The 16,428-nt window shown below is 37.7% G+C and overlaps 1 protein-coding gene and 1 long non-coding RNA gene across 51 annotated transcripts in view; one reads left to right on the top strand and one right to left on the bottom strand.

Moving 5' to 3' along the window:
• LOC100526730 (uncharacterized) overlaps positions 1-16,428 on the top strand; it is a 192,078-nt gene that overhangs the window by 66,155 nt on the left and 109,495 nt on the right. For 5 of the 50 annotated variants that reach the window (XM_053684700.1, XM_053684698.1, XM_053684695.1 and 2 more), the window contains 3 exons: positions 834-1,007; positions 2,413-2,586; positions 7,345-7,518. The exons of 33 other annotated variants lie outside the window; for them this stretch is intronic. In XM_053684700.1, coding sequence (XP_053540675.1) covers positions 834-1,007; positions 2,413-2,586; positions 7,345-7,518 — 522 coding nt within the window. Of the gene's footprint in view, positions 1-833; positions 1,008-2,412; positions 2,587-7,344; positions 7,519-9,004; positions 9,179-16,428 lie in introns of all 50 variants that reach the window. 12 more of the 50 variants (XM_053684689.1, XM_053684684.1, XM_053684681.1 and 9 more) reach the window with 8 other exon arrangements.
• LOC128634275 (uncharacterized) lies at positions 13,166-15,377 on the bottom strand. The gene is made up of 2 exons (XR_008397607.1): positions 15,236-15,377; positions 13,166-13,449 (listed from the first exon to the last, which is right to left on the bottom strand). It is a non-coding gene; the product is annotated as an uncharacterized LOC128634275 (long non-coding RNA).

Raw genomic sequence — 16,428 nt, 5'->3', positions numbered from 1 at the left:
ACGAGCTCTTCGGATGTTTACTTTGTTGTTTCTGTTCCGGAGTATTCTGTCACGTCGCGAGACGTAAGGGAGTAGAGTACGGAAGCAGGTAAAGACGTGTTTATTCAAGGACAGGCAGACACATACAAATCATAATCCAAAAAGCTCAAGACAGGCAAAGGGACTAAATGAACTAGTCTATAGTTTAAACTAACTAAATCTATCAAGGAACAGAACATTAACAACGTATCTAACTCTACTATATCTACTCTAATACTCGGCGAGGTGTACAGGGACGCGAGCGGTATATATCCCCAATATAATCAGCCCTATAGAACCCAATAGAACCAGTTTCTGCACTCTTGTACTCAATGCACTTTTTAATGCACTTTTTGTTGTAGGCTACAGAGTGTTCCATTCTTTCAGCAGTCAGTTATAGGCATAACATCGGCTATTTAAGGGGCTCAAAGATGACCACATCAGAATATTTTACTCATTTATTTATTTAAAGTTATATTGGAATGAAAAAAAAAGTTCAGTGTTAAATAAATATTTTGAAATTGTAGTTTTTGTAATTTATTTTTTTCTTTGAAAAGCAAGACAAAATAGTAAAAAGCACATTTTGATTATTGAATTTATGCAATGGTGAAAAAAATATATGTAAAAAACACGAAAAAACATCTTCGGCTTCGGCTTCGGCTAAGAATTTTCATTTCGGTGCATCCCTGTTAATAATATCTTGTGATTGGACAAGAGAAGGGAGACAGTCCAACATAACACACATCATCTTTACGGTAAGTTTTAAACCAAGATGAAAATGTGTTGATGAAGAGTGTGTCATTGTGTCTCTGCAGGTTGTATAAGTGTGATATCTCAGATGAAGGCTGTGCTGCTCTGACTTCAGCTCTAAGATCCAACCCCTCACACCTGAGAGAACTGGATCTGTCCTGGAATAAACTAGGAGACTCAGGAGTGAAGAGTCTCTCTGCTGGACTGGAGAATCCTCTCTGTAAACTGGAGATACTGAAGTAAGATCATCTCTCTGAGAGTCACATGACCTGCTCCTCAGTAAGACACATTCTCTAATAGTGAGACTGAATCAGAGGTTTTAGGTTCATCATCAATGTCCTGAGGAGGAAGATTGTTTCTTTTCACTGCACACTGATGATCTGTCACAGAGTCTTTGGGTCAGATGTACGTATGTGAGAAGCTGCAGCACAAAACGTGACTTGATGCGACTGCAATGTGTCTAAAATTACTGTGAAATTTACTACAACACTGTAACTAATCACACAAACTGCAGCTCAGACACAAACTAAATACACTGTGTGTGATGCAGGATTTAAATGCAGCAGGGAAACGGTGCAAATGATCTCAAAATATAGAATTTATTTATCAAAATGAGAAGTTAATGTCATAGAACTTAACACGTCAAAACATTTTATGTGTAAAACATTCAATAAATGATTTGTAATTAAAAATAGAGTCACTATGAAGAGGGTTGCCAGATCTGTTTTACAGAAGCAGCTAAATGGACTTCACTATAAATTTATCAGGAGTGAAGTGTCTCATTGTGTTAAGTTCTATGACATTGACTTCTCATTTTAATTGATAAATTCTATATTTTGAGATCATTTGCACCGTTTCCCTGCTGCATTTAAACCCTGCATCACACACAGTGTATTTAGTTTGTGTCTGAGCTGCAGATTGTGTGATTAGTTACAGTGTTGTGAGACACTTTAATGATTTGTCTTAATTTATGGGTTTGTATTGGCTCACTTTTTTATATTCTTTAATAAACTCCAATAATATAAGACATCTGGTCTTCACAAATGTTCTCAGTGGTGCTCTTAGTCCCTGATCTAGTGAACTAGCATGAGGATGTGTTTTTGATAGAAACTCCAAAGAACTTCTGTAAGTCTCTCTGGATAAAGGAGTCTGATAAACGCTGTAAACATGTTAAAAATAAACAGTTTAAACTCAACTGGATATTATATAAAATTACAATATATAGTTTATACATTTTCATTAATCCATGCAAATGATGTGATTTGAAGTTGATCAAGTCAAGGTTTACATTCGTTAGTCTGGGGCTCAAGCTGGGAAATGTGAAGAAAAGAATTTGACTGTGCTGTAATGTATATGTGATAAATAAAGACTTCTTCTTATGTATAAATGTACACACACTCAGGAGCACGAGTAGAATACGAATGAACAGGATTTTCATGAATACCAAATTTCTTGTGTAAATGCTCGTACAAACGATTTACACACAAACCCGTTCATATCCAGTTTTATAAATGAGGCACATTGTTAATTAGAATAAACAGATGATATTAAATCCTCATGTCATTCTGAATAATAAAATCCCACACATCATCTTTAAAGTAATGAAAATGTGTTGATGAAGAGTGTGTCATTGTGTCTCTGCAGGTTGTGGAAGTGTGATATCTCAGTTGAAGGCTGTGCTGGTCTGATTTCAGCTCTGAGATCAAACCCCTCACACCTGAGAGAACTGGATCTGGCTGAGAATAATCTAGGAGACTCAGGAGTGAAGAGTCTCTCTGCTGTACTGGAGAATCCTCTCTGTAAACTGGAGATACTGTGGTAAGATCATCTCTCCGAGAATCACATGACCTGCTCCTCAGTAAGACACATCCTCTAATAGTGAGACTGAAGCAGAGGTTTTTGGTTCATCATCAATGTCCTGAGGAGGAAGATTGTTCCTCCTACAAAACGTGACTTGATGTGACTGCAATGTGTCTAAAATTACTGTGAAATTTACTACAACACTGTAACTAATCACACAAACTGCAGCTCAGACACAAACTAAATACACTGTGTGTGATGCAGGGTTTAAATGCAGCAGGGAAACGGTGCGAATGATCTCAAAATATAGAATTTATCAATTAAAATGAGAAGTTAATGTTATAGAACTGAAAAGGTAAAAAAAAAAAAGGAACATTTTGATTTTTAAATAAAAATGGAGTCAGTATGAAATGGGTTGCCAGATCTGCTTTACAGAAGCAGTCCAATGGACTTCACTGTAAATTTATCAGTCTCATACTTACTTACTTTTTTCTCTCTGGGGAACACAGACCACTGACGACCTTCCACCATCTTTCACAGTTTCATTATTCTCATTCTTCCGTTTCAGGCCTCATTCATACGTGGAAATAAATCTGATATGAATTGGATATGTGCATTTGTGTCTGCCGTGTAATCAGACAGGTCGGATATTCCCCTGTCAATGCGAGTTATATGTAATTGAAAAAGCGACAGTGGCGAATGACGTCAACTCAAGTGGACACCAACCGTGAAAACACAACTCTCGACAAGGACTCTCTTCTTTTTTTTCCGCTTAAGAGACCGGTGTTTTGCTGATCTTTAAATACTGTGTGGAAAACAAAAGCTTGTATTATATTTTCGTCTGCATCAGTTGCAGCATTTTTAGTTCCTTTTCGGCCTAAGATTCAGGTGACGTCTACCTCGGGTTGTTTCAGGAAGTGTATAGTGTAAATGCAGATATCGGATATGGGTCACTTTTAAAAGATGTAAGCGGGTCGTCAAGACCTGCAGAGTAAATGCAGCCAAAAGTCGCTCTGGATAAAGGAGTCTGCTAAACGCTGTAAACATGTTAAAAATAAACAATTTAAACTCAACAGGATATTCCAGATATAAAATTACAGTAATCCATGCAAATTATAAATTAAGGCAAAATTATTCAATTAAATTTTATTTATATAGCGCTTTTTACAATAGACATTGTCTCAAAGCAGTTTTACAGAAATATATAAACACGGTATACAGATATTAAAAGTGCGAATTTATTACAATTGAGTGAGCTGGTGGCAAGGAAAAACTCCCTAAGATGTTTTAAGAGGAAGAAACCTTGAGAGGAACCAGACTCAGAAGGAACCCGTTCTCATCTGGGGAACAACAGATAGTGTGAAAAAGTTCATTATGGATTTATATGAAGTCTGTTTGGCCTTAGAAGCAGCCGTAGTCCAAGCAGTCTGGAATTGGAGTAGATGAGAGCTCCATCCAGAGGCAGGACATCCGAAACGGATCAGGCAGGTCCGTAGAACAGAGAGGATCAGGATCTCTAGTATCTCCATAAAATCGTGTGTGGCTCGTCAGAAGGAGAGAGGGAGAGAAGAGATTATTAGGACTGTGCTTAGCGTAACAGAAAGTCTAGTCAGGGTAGGCTTGAGTAAACAAATACGTTTTAAGCTTAGACTTAAACACTGAGACTGTGTCTGAGTCCCGAACACTAATAGGAAGACTGTTCCATAACTGTGGGGCTCTATAAGAGAAAGCTCTTCCCCCTGCTGTTGCCTCCGCTATTCGAGGTACCGTCAGATAGCCTGCACCTTTTGATCTAAGTAGGTGTGGCGGATCATAGAAATCCAAAAGGTCGCTTAGATACTGTGGCGCGAGACCGTTTAGTGCTTTATAGGTTAATAAAAGTATTTTATAATCAATACGAGATTTCACTGGGAGCCAATGCAGTGTGGATAAGATCGGGGTGATGTGGTCGTATCTTCTGGTTCTAGTTAGGACTCTAGCAGCTGCATTCTGGACTAACTGGAGTTTGTTTGTGCTCCTACTGGAACATCCAGACAGTAAGGCATTACAGTAATCTAGTCTAGAGGTGACAAAACATGAATTAGTATTTCTGCATCATGTAGTGACAATATATTTCTTATTTTAGAAATATTTCTGAGATGAAAGAAGGCTATCCTAGTAATATTATCTACGTGAGCATCAAATGATAGACTGGACTCAATAATCACTCCGAGGTCTTTTACTGCTGCACATGATGAAACAGAAAGACCATCCAGAGTTACTGTGAGATCAGAAAGATTACTTCTAGCTACATGTGGTCCTAGTACAAGTACTTCTGTCTTATCAGAGTTAAGTAAAAGGAAGTTAGTTAGCATCCGACGTCTAATGTCCTTTACACATTCTTCAACTTTACTAAGCTTCTCTCTGTCCTATGGCTTCGCTGAAACATACAGCTGTGTATCATCAGCATAACAGAGGAAGCTAATTCCATGTTTATGAATAATTTGACCTAGAGGTAGCATATATAAAGTAAAAAGCAGTGGGCCTAAAACAGAACCTGGTGGAACACCAGATTTAACATCGGTATGGATGGAGAAGTCTCCATCTACATCTACGAACTGAAACGATCGGTCTAATGAGACCTGAGCCAGGAGAGGACTGTTCCCTTAATGCCAACAACATTTTCTAATCTATCAAGGAGAATGGTGTGATCTATAGTATCAAAAGCTGCACTAAGGTCGAGTAACACAAGCAGTGAGACACAACCCTGATCAGAGGTCAGTAGAAGGTCATTTTACTACTTTAACCAGCGCCGTCTCTGTGCTATGATGAGGTCTAAATCCTGACTGATACATTTCATGAATGTTGTTCCGATGTAAGTATGAGCATAGCTGCTGTGCTACAACCTTTTCTAAGATCTTGGAGATGAAGGGGAGATTTGATATTGGTCTATAGCTGGACAGTTGAGAGGGGTCAAGGTCAGGTTTTTTAATCAGGGGTTTAATAACTGATAATTTAAGTGATTTAGGTACATAGCCAGTGCTAAGGGGAGAATTGATTATATTTAAAAGCAGTTCAATTACTCCAGGACAAATCTGTTTAAAGAAACATGTAGGTACAGGATCTAGCATGCAAGTTGATGAATTGGCTGAAAAGATTAATGAAGCTAGTTCGGTCTCTCTAAGGGGAGTAAAACATTCTAAACATTGATCTGATATTGCTATATTATCATCTACAGGGTTAGTTATAATACTGTCTGGGTTTAATTTAATAGCCTGAATTTCACATCTAATATTTTCAACTTTACCACTGAAAAATTTCATGAAATCTTCACTGCTATGTAATGATTGAGTGTTTCTCTCTGTAGTGGTTTTATTCCTAGTTAGTTTTGCTACTGTGTTGAATAGAAATCTAGAATAGTTTTGTTATCTCCTATTAAGGTGGAGAGAGAGACTTTTCTAGCATCACTAAGAGATTGTCTATAGTTCAGTAGACTCTCCTTCCATGCTGTTTGAAATATTACCAATTTGGTTTGATGCCATTTACGTTCTAATTGTCGAGTGGTCTGTTTTAAGGTACGCGTTTGATTGTTATACCAGGGTGCTAGTTTTTTCTCTAATTTTCTTTTGAGTGGAGCCACTCTATCCAGCGTGTAGCGGAGTGTTGACTCTAAGCGTTCAGTCTCCTGATCAAATTCCCTGGGATCAGACGGTGATCCATATCCAATTGATGTCTCTGGGAGGTTATTGATGAAGCTCGGTGCAGTAGCTGATGTGTAGGTACGTTTTACGCGGTAGCGAGGCGAGGTGGAAATATTATGATCAATACGTATTATGAACGAGATAAGATAATGGTCTGAGACAACTTCAGACTGCGGAAAAATTACAATATTTTCTCTATTTAATCCGTCTGTTAGTATGAGGTCAAGAGTGTGACCACCATTATGAGTAGGTCCGATTACGTTCTGATTATCTCCTACTGAATCTAAGATGGACACAACCGCTGTTCTCAGAGGGTCTTCTGGGTTATCAAAATGAATATTAAAATCACAGACGATTAATGCTTTATCTACAGACACAACCAGGTCTGAGAGAAAGTCTGCAAATTCACTAAGAAATTCAGTATATGGCCCTGGGGTCTGTAAATAATAATTACAGGACTTGACTTATTTTTTGTGGCTACATAAGTTATACCGGTATAAAGAATTTTAAAAGAATTAAATTTATGACTAGGTTTGTGTGTGACGCCTGGATTTAGACTATGGATGAGACCAACACCTCCTCCTCTACCAGCTGAACGAGGCTGATGTACATAACTGTATCCAGGATTTATCATTATAATGGTTAAGTCTATGGGTTACTGATCAGAAGGTTGGGCCCTTGAGCAAGGCCCTTAACCCTATCTGCTCCAGGGGGCGCTGTATCATGTCTGATCCTGCGCTCTGACTTCAACTTCCTAACAAGCTGGGAAATGTGAAGAAAAGAATTTGACTGTGCTGTAATGTATATGTGATAAATAAAGACTTCTTCTTATGTATAAATGTACACACACTCAGGAGCACGAGTAGAATACGAATGAACAGGATTTTCATGAATAGCAAATTTCTTGTGTAAACGCTCGTACAAACGATTTACACACAAACCCGTTCATATCCAGTTTTATAAATGAGGCACATTGTTAATTAGAATAAACAGATGATATTAAATCCTCATGTCATTCTGAATAATAAAATCCCACACATCATCTTTAATGTAATGAAAATGTGTTGATGAAGAGTGTGTCATTGTGTCTCTGCAGGTTGTGGAATTGTGATATCTCAGATGAAGGCTGTGCTGCTCTGACTTCAGCTCTGACATCAAACCCCTCACACCTGAGAGAACTGACTCTGTGTAGAAATAATCTAGGAGTCTCAGGAGTGAAGAGTGTCTCTGCTGTACTGGAGAATCCTCACTGTAAACTGGAGATACTGAGGTAAGATCATCTCTCTGAGAGTCACATGACCTGCTCCTCAGTAAGACACATTCTCTAATAGTGAGACTGAAGCAGAGGTTTTAGATTCATCATCAATGTCCTGAGGAGGAAGATTGTTTCTTTTCACTGCACACTGATGATCTGTCACAGAGTCTTTGGGTCAGATGTACGTATGTGAGAAGCTGCAGCACAAAACGTGACTTGATGCGACTGCAATGTGTCTAAAATTACTGTGAAATTTACTACAACACTGTAACTAATCACACAAACTGCAGCTCAGACACAAACTAAATACACTGTGTGTGATGCAGGGTTTAAATGCAGCAGGGAAACGGTGCAAATGATCTCAAAATATAGAATTTATAAATTAAAATGAGAAGTTAATGTTATAGAACTTAAAAGGTAAAAAAAAAATATGGAACATTTTGATTTTAAATAAAAATGGAGTCACTATGAAGAGGGTTGCCAGATCTGCTTTATAGAAGCAGACCAATGGACTTCACTGTAAATTTATCAGTCTCATACTTACTTACTTTTTTCCCTCTGGGGAACACAGACCACTGACGACCTTCCACCATCTTTCACAGTTGTTCTCTAACCTCTCCAGTTGTTTTCACTCCTTTAGACCTATCAACACCCAAAGTATTATTTTAATGACTTTGGGGGTCATTTATCGATCTTTTAGTAAAGTTGTGTGTAAATGTTTGCGTGAGTCAAACCCAGCTCGAATTTTCCACCAGATTTACAAAAGTCTCTGAAAGTCTGATTTTCTTCGTACTCGCTTTAATGATTAGTTTTATTTGTCTTAATTTATTGGTTTATATTGGCTCACTTTTTATATTCTTTAATAAACTCCAATAATATAAAACATCTGGTTTTCACAAATGTCGTCAGTGGTGCTCTTAGTCCCTGATCTAGTGAACTAGCATGAGGATGTGTTTTTTGATAGAAACTCCAAAGAACTTCTATAAATCTCTCTGGATAAAGGAGTCTGCTAAACGCTGTAAACATGTTAAAAATAAACAGTTTAAATACAACTGGATATTATATAAAATTACAATTTATAGTTTATACATTTTCATTAATCCATGCAAATGATATGATTTGAAGTTGATCAAGTCAAGGTTTACATTCATTAGTCTGGGGCTCAAGCTGGGAAATGTGAAGAAAAGGATTTGACTGTGCTGTAATGTATATGTGATAAATAAAGACTTCTTCTTATGTATAAATGTACACACACTCAGGAGCACGAGTAGAATACGAATGAACAGGATTTTCATGAACACCAAATTTCTTGTGTAAACGCTCGTACAAACGATTTACACACAAACCCGTTCATATCCAGTTTTATAAATGAGGTACATTGTTAATTAGAATAAACAGATGATATTAAATCCTCATGTCATTCTGAATAATAAAATCCCACACATCATCTTTAAAGTAATGAAAATGTGTTGATGAAGAGTGTGTCATTGTGTCTCTGCAGGTTGCGTTATTGTGATATCTCAGATGAAGGCTGTGCTGCTCTGGCTTCAGCTCTGAGATCAAACCCCTCACACCTGAGAGAACTGTATCTGGCTGGGAATAATCTAGGAGACTCAGGAGTGAAGTGTCTCTCTGCTGGACTGGAGAATCCTCTCTGTAAACTGGAGAAACTGGAGTAAGATCATCTCTCTGAGAGTCACATGACCTGCTCCTCAGTAAGACACATTCTCTAATAGTGAGACTGAAGCAGAGGTTTTTGGTTCATCATCAATGTCCTGAGGAGGAAGATTGTTCCTCCTACAAAACGTGACTTGATGCGACTGCAATGTGTCTAAAATTACTGTGAAATTTACTACAACACTGTAACTAATCACACAAACTGCAGCTCAGACACAAACTAAATACACTGTGTGTGATGCAGGGTGAAATTCTTAAAGAGGAAATTTTGTTCTGTTAGTGATGATTCTTTCTGTACGTCTGTGTCTAGCTGCTATGACCCGGGTTGCCAGATCTGTGTTACAGAAGCAGCCAAGTAGACAAGCAGTATTAAACTTATGCAGTTTTCCTCAATAGTGAAAACACACACACACACACACACACTATGCACTAAAATATGTCAAAACATTAAGTGTTTCATCATAAATAAGGAGTGATTTTTAAATGATTTCACTTTGATAATAATAAAACAGGGTCTAATGTTCTTCCAAGTCAATGGAATGTTTGTCAAATAACAGACAAACACATTCTGCATAAATAAAACAGTCAGACTTGTTCTTGTCAGTACTGAATAATCCATTTAAACATTCAGTATCTCTCTCTCACACACACACACACACACACACACACACACACACACACACACACACACACACACACACACACTCATTTCAAGAAACACAAAGTATGTCTTGATGTTCAGAAACTGAGAGAGTGAAGAGTGTGTCATTGTGTCTCTGCAGGTTGAGTGAGTGTCATGTCTCAGATGAAGGCTGTGCTGCTCTGACTTCAGCTCTGAGATCAAACCCCTCACACCTGAGAGAACTGTATCTGTATGGGAATAAACTAGGAGACTCAGAAGTGGAGTGTCTCTCTGCTCTGAAGAATGATGAACATTACAAACTACAGATACTGGAGTGAGTAATGATATTTTTTAGATAAACACTGAAACAAATTAAAAGACTGACAGCATTATTTAGTACATTATTTTGTAGATTATTTTGTACATTAATATTATTTTGTACATTTAGTTTTAGTTGCAGTAAATATCAGATAATCAGATACTGGGTTAAAATTTTACTATATTCTATTTAATCAGACTTTTTCTAACAATGAGCTTTAATGCTGTTTGGTGTTGATTTTGATGTGAAAGCAGAAGACAGGGAGTCAGACAGAGTCTACAAAATGTCAGCACTGAGTGCATGAGAGTGATTGTAGATGAACACCTCGTCTCCTCGTGACACCCTGCTATCTCTGACTTCATACTGCTGCTTTTGTCTGAATCAGATGATCTCAGCTTTTCCCCGTTTCTGATCGGCAGCAGATTTTCTTCTCCACTCTCATAAAAGCGAATTAAAATCATCATCTTTGATGCCACACTGCTACAAATATTTTATTTAAGGAGTCACTTTACTCTGACACTCCTTCCAGCACTCCACCTCCACACCGTGTCTTCTGTCATTCCTGTAAAGTTCCCCTCCGCTTGTTCTTAACGTCTGCACTTAAATATACGTGTAGAACAAGAGATAAAACACACAGCAGTGATCACTGTTTTCAGAATAAAGCTCTACAGTCTGTGATTGTATAAGAGCAGTGATGTGATGGTAAATATCTGCTCATGGTCCTGTTAGATCTTGTGGAAGTTCTCATCTGTTCTAGCTAAATGTTCTAACAAGTGTATTCTATAAGAATGAAGGAATGTTGAATGATTGTGAACAGGAGTTAATAATGTTTTCCTGCAGCAGAGATGATTACATGCTGTTGATCATGAAGTACCACAGTCTAGTTTTTGGTTATTAATTCAGATATCTGTCTTTTACCTTTTAATAGACTACACAGATCTCTGTTCTGAGTAGAACGACCTGTGACCCCTGGACAACATTTCCTCAGTCCCAATGAAAACCTGAGGGATTATTTGGAACAGCAGGTGAAAAACCACACGAACTCCAGCTGAAGCCAGTCAGTGGAAGATGGAGCTGAAATGGACAGGAACAGTTTCATGACATTGGTGGGATTCTCACCTGACAGGATTAGCATCTGAGGAGTTGATGTGAAGAAGCCCCTAGGAGACTCACCACAAGTCACATTTCTCACTCTGTCCTTTAGTTGGTGTTTAATATAGTGTAGATCTTTTGGTTCCAGGATCAGATCTAATCTGTTCTTTATTTTCTCTGATATCTGATCCCCATTTCTTTGCTAGTATCAGCTGATCATACCCGGTATGGGATCAGTGCCATCTCTATTACTTAAGTGTACTCTACTTGCAATATTTTCCATAATTGTATCAGTTGAATACAGTAAATACAGACGGGAATATAAGTACAATATAATTATATAGTAATATGTTATTATTTGTGCTGTATAAAGTTAGTTCATGTATTTAACATGAATTTTTGTCTAGGAAACTATGCAAGAGCTTATTTAGGTGTTCTATTGTGTGGTATTTCAGGTGTAATGCTTAAGAGATTGAGAGGGAAACACACACAGATCTGGAGAAATGCAACAGTTTTTGCAAAAATGTTTAACAAAAGTATTTTTTTTATTAAATGTCAAAACATTTCATTCATTCAGTTTTATATACAGTACAGTGAGAATGTGTGAATTAACATAACTGCAGAGTGTGTGTGTGTGTGTGTGTGTGTGTGTGTGTGTGTGTGTTGATGTCTCGACTGTTCCCTCCTGCACGATGGCCATCGCCAGGTTAAGCGCCAGGGCCAATCGCAGCAGCTCCTGCTTTGTGGACTCGACATCATCCTGAAACACACACACACACACTCCATTTCATAATGTAGGGGAACCTACAAAGTCTATTTAGTAAAGCCTTTTATTTTGATATTGCGTTGACGTGAACACCCCCATTTTGTACGAGGAGTTGCAGCGGCGAGAGTTGAGTTATGCATGGTCGAAGAGGAATCCTGACCAATGGTGGTTTTGTTTGTTTACAGTTAAATTCAAATATCCAATGTTTATTTTAATTATTTTTGCTCCTTCAATTTCACTTTGTTACAGATTCAGCCATAGTGAATAAACACATTTGTTCGTTAAACTGAAAACTGTCAATGTTAATTCTCTCTCGTTAATTCTCTCTATCTCCAGCGTCTCTCTATCCTGTTAGATCCGGGGAGGGGGGTACTTGTAGTTAACTATACTTACATTGTTATCTATGCACACACTTCAGGTGGCTCCCGTGTTACAGAACAAATCCTGAAGCCCACCTCATCTTGAGCATCACTACGTTGCAACACGACAGGTACCAACATACAACCACACGTTGTACAGAGACTAAAAGCATTGGGTGGGGGGACTAGGATCCTGTTGCTCACTCAGTCTTCCTTAGTTAAGCGTTGAATAATTCCCCCACAAGGCGGTTGTACATTCCTTCCACCACAATATCCTGTACACCACAGAGATTATTCAGATCTGGATTCTGATTGGTCAGAAGGTGTTGATTAGTGTTCTGTAACAGCAGCTCTGACAGTAGTGCAGCTGTGAGTCCCAGGTTTATATTAATGCTCTGGTTCTGATACGTTAGCGTTTCTATAGTGACATGGAAGTAGATTTGTGCCAGATGTACCGAACATAACTTTTTAAGAAACAAACAAAAATATACAATGATAAAGAAGAAAAAAAACTCAAACTGAAAACAGTGAACTCTGTCAGAGATTGAACATGTTCTTCAAATAAACAGCGTTCTTTGTGAACTGCTTTCTCAGCTTCCTTTTCACTAATCACGGTTTATGAACATGCATCATCCACTGTGAAAATGACTTCAAGTGTCAGAAAAGTATATTTTCATCTCACTGCCCCATCATTTACACTTCAGTTTGTGCTGAACATTACATTAAGAGTGAAATAAACGATTTATCACACAATCACAACCGAAAAACCTGATAAAAAAAGCAAATGGTGTTTACTGTGTGTGTGTGTGTGTGTGTGTGTGTGTGTGTGTGTGTGTGTGTGTGTGTGTGTTGTACCTGTGTGAGATGCTCTAGTTTGAGCTCGCCGTTGTCAGAGGTCAGCTCTTCCAGACAGAACATGAGTTCATAGGTCTGATCCACTGAAAAGATCACCTACACACACACACACACACACACACACACACACACACACACACACAGACAGTAAGCACCGAGGAATGTGAGTCTGTCGCTGAGGAGCATGGCAGGTCCAAGGTTATCGATCAGATCCAGATCAGAGAATGATCCGCGTGTGCAGTAATCCTGCAGAAACCTGCACAGCACATGCAGCACATCATAAATATTAAATAGATTTCTTTTAAAAAAGCATTTAATTATTGTAATGTTGAGGAGTAATATACAGTCGGGTCCATAAGTCTTTGGACACTGACACAATTTTGTCATTTTGCATCTGTACACCACCACAGTGGATTTGAAATGAAGCAATCAAGACGTGACTGAAGTGTAGAGTTACAACTTTAATTGAAGGGGTTTAACAAAAATATTGCAGTAACCGTTTAGGAGTTCAAACCATTTTTTGCAGAGCTCACTCTGCTCCACATCACTAAGTGATGGATGCAACCAGAGCAGCTCAGCACAGTGGTAGTCGCAGGGAGGGTCACCATGGACCGGCTCCTGAGGACCGCCTCACCAACTCCTCATCTTGGGACGAGCCCATGCCGACCGCGACGAGCCCATTCTGACTGACTCGCCCCCATCACTCGCCCCCAGTTTACTGTTCATGTCACCATTACCTTTTATTCCCAACAAGACCTCAGTCTCCATCAGACGGAGGAGTAATTGTCGAGTGACTGAGGAAGAAAGTCCTCTAAGGCAGAGAAGAATTTTATATTAAACACCGCGGAGATCAAACTGTGCTGCACGAGCAAAAACTCATGTTTCTATCCAAAATGCTCGGCTGTGTGTAAGGGGCAGGGATCGAAAAAAATCAATCGGCCAACTAATCGATCATGAAAATAATCGTTAGTTGCAGCTCTAATATATACACATCAAACTATTTAAAACTAGATAAATTAAAAAGCTGCTTAAATGTTGTTCCTCAGATGTACCCCAACTCCACACCATACTGTTCAGAGTGCTTCTGCTTTTATTAAAGATTCCTGTTTTGGTGACACTTTACAATAAGCTCTCATTCGTTAATGTATTAACTGACATGAACTAACAATGAGCAATACATTTGTTACAGTATTTATTCATCTTTGTTCATATTAGTGAATAAAAATACAGTCGTTCGTGGTTTGTTCACGTTAGTTCACAGTGCATTAACTAATGTTAACAAACACAGCTTTTGATTTTAATAATGTATGTGTAAATGTTGAAATGAAGATGAATAAATGCTGTAGAAGTACTGTTCATTCTTACCTCATGTTAACTAAAGTAGTTAGAAAATGTTAACTAATGAAACCTTATTGTAAAGTGTTACCCGTACTTTTATTACATTAAGCTAGATGTTTACGTACTTACTTAATATTGTAATACTTAATATCGTCTTTATATTAAACTTAATACCTGTTATTTTTGTGACAAATAAAACTAAAGTCTTAACACATGGTTTTGTTTTTAAATAAACAATTTGTAAATTGTTGCTAGTTAAAAAATGTTCATGTTTAAATGCATCATTTAAATATGAATGTAAATTTCTTTCATTTATATTTTAATGTAGTAATGTATAAAGGTGGAAAGATAATTCCAATAAAGATGTGTATTTGTACATAAATTCAGGCTGAATCAATGTTCTGCACAGTCTACATCCAACTGTGACCTTAGGAATAAGTTGCCTGTCAGACATATTAATGTACTGTGAAGCGTCCAAGTGAGAAATAATTCAGAAACTGAATAATCAAATGTATTATTTCTTGAATGTTTCTGTTAGACATGAAATTAAAAAAAATGCAAAGTACTGATTAGGCGGTACTAAATGAAGAAAAAGCTCTTTAAGAAAAATAACAATTTACACTGATCAGCCTGTTCAAAAGTTTACATCCCCCTGGCTCTTAATCTATCGTGTTGCCTTCTCGAGCGTCAGTGAATATTTGCACCTTATGTGACAGTCGTGTACGAGTCCCTCAGTCGTCCTCAGTGTGAAAAGACGGGTCTCAACATCATATAGTCACTGTTGGAAAGGACTCAAATGTGCAGAAGATGCTGGAAAAGTAAAGAATGTGCAGGACCTGGAGGATTTTTCTGAAGAACAGGACAAACAAGGGACTCGTGAACAACTCTCACAAAACATAAACACAGTCCTGAACATCCGGGTGATCATCCGGGTAACGACACACGAGATTAATAATCAAGGGTGTGTAAACTTTTGAACTGGGTCATTTTTTTAATATAAATTCAGCTATAATCTTGTCTTGTGGACTATATGTAAACATCTGTTATGTGAAATAGCTTCTTCAGGACAGGACTAAATAAACAACAACATGGGATTTTATGATCCATCTTACTTTGTTAACAGTATTAAGATTTAGCAGATTCTGCAGGGGGTATGCAAACTTTTGGGCGCAACTGTATATATCAATTTAGTGTGAGCATAACATTTTCAATCAGAATTTTCAAATATTTAAGTGACATATCAATATTTTAAAGTGATCTTGGTCTGTTTCTCCAAATAAAGGGGAACACTTTAGAAGACTCGGATTCACTGGAGTTATTGATTGTGCTGTATTTTAAATTCTGGTCACTTTGGACCTACAGAGCTGAGATACTCTTCTGAAATGATTTGTATTCAGCAGCACAATGCAAGTCAGACCAGTGCGGTAAGGCATGAGGGTGAATGAAGAGAGAGATGTATTTATTGGGACAACTGTTCTTTAATTGTGCTTTCACACCAGTATTTTTGGTGTTTGACATCATAAACATTTCAACCCTTTTCTGTGACGTATGCCAAACAATTTGTGTCCGTAGTGACAATATTCAGTTACATGTTTGTAGTCTTGTCCATATTTATAGTCTCATTTGTTTACATTTTATCAAGCTTGTATTATTATATCTTTATCCTTTTTGGCCTCTCCTTCACTTGCTGTTTGGAAATCATCGCTTGCATCTGATTCAGCAACTGTCATTCTGCATTTCTGTTTCGTGGCTTACATTTTGAACCCTTAGCAATAATAAAAGTTTTCCATTTGTGCATTCAAGTTTGTTTTTCCTTGATTTAATGTGCTTGTGTGGGTTTTTGCTACGTGACAATTATTTATTTCACAGTACTTCATATGTGGGAGTATGAAAGACT

The sequence above is a fragment of the Ictalurus punctatus genome, chromosome 12, assembly GCF_001660625.3.
Source record: "Ictalurus punctatus breed USDA103 chromosome 12, Coco_2.0, whole genome shotgun sequence".
NCBI lineage: Eukaryota > Metazoa > Chordata > Actinopteri > Siluriformes > Ictaluridae > Ictalurus > Ictalurus punctatus.
This window is presented reverse-complemented; position numbering and strand designations above follow the sequence as displayed.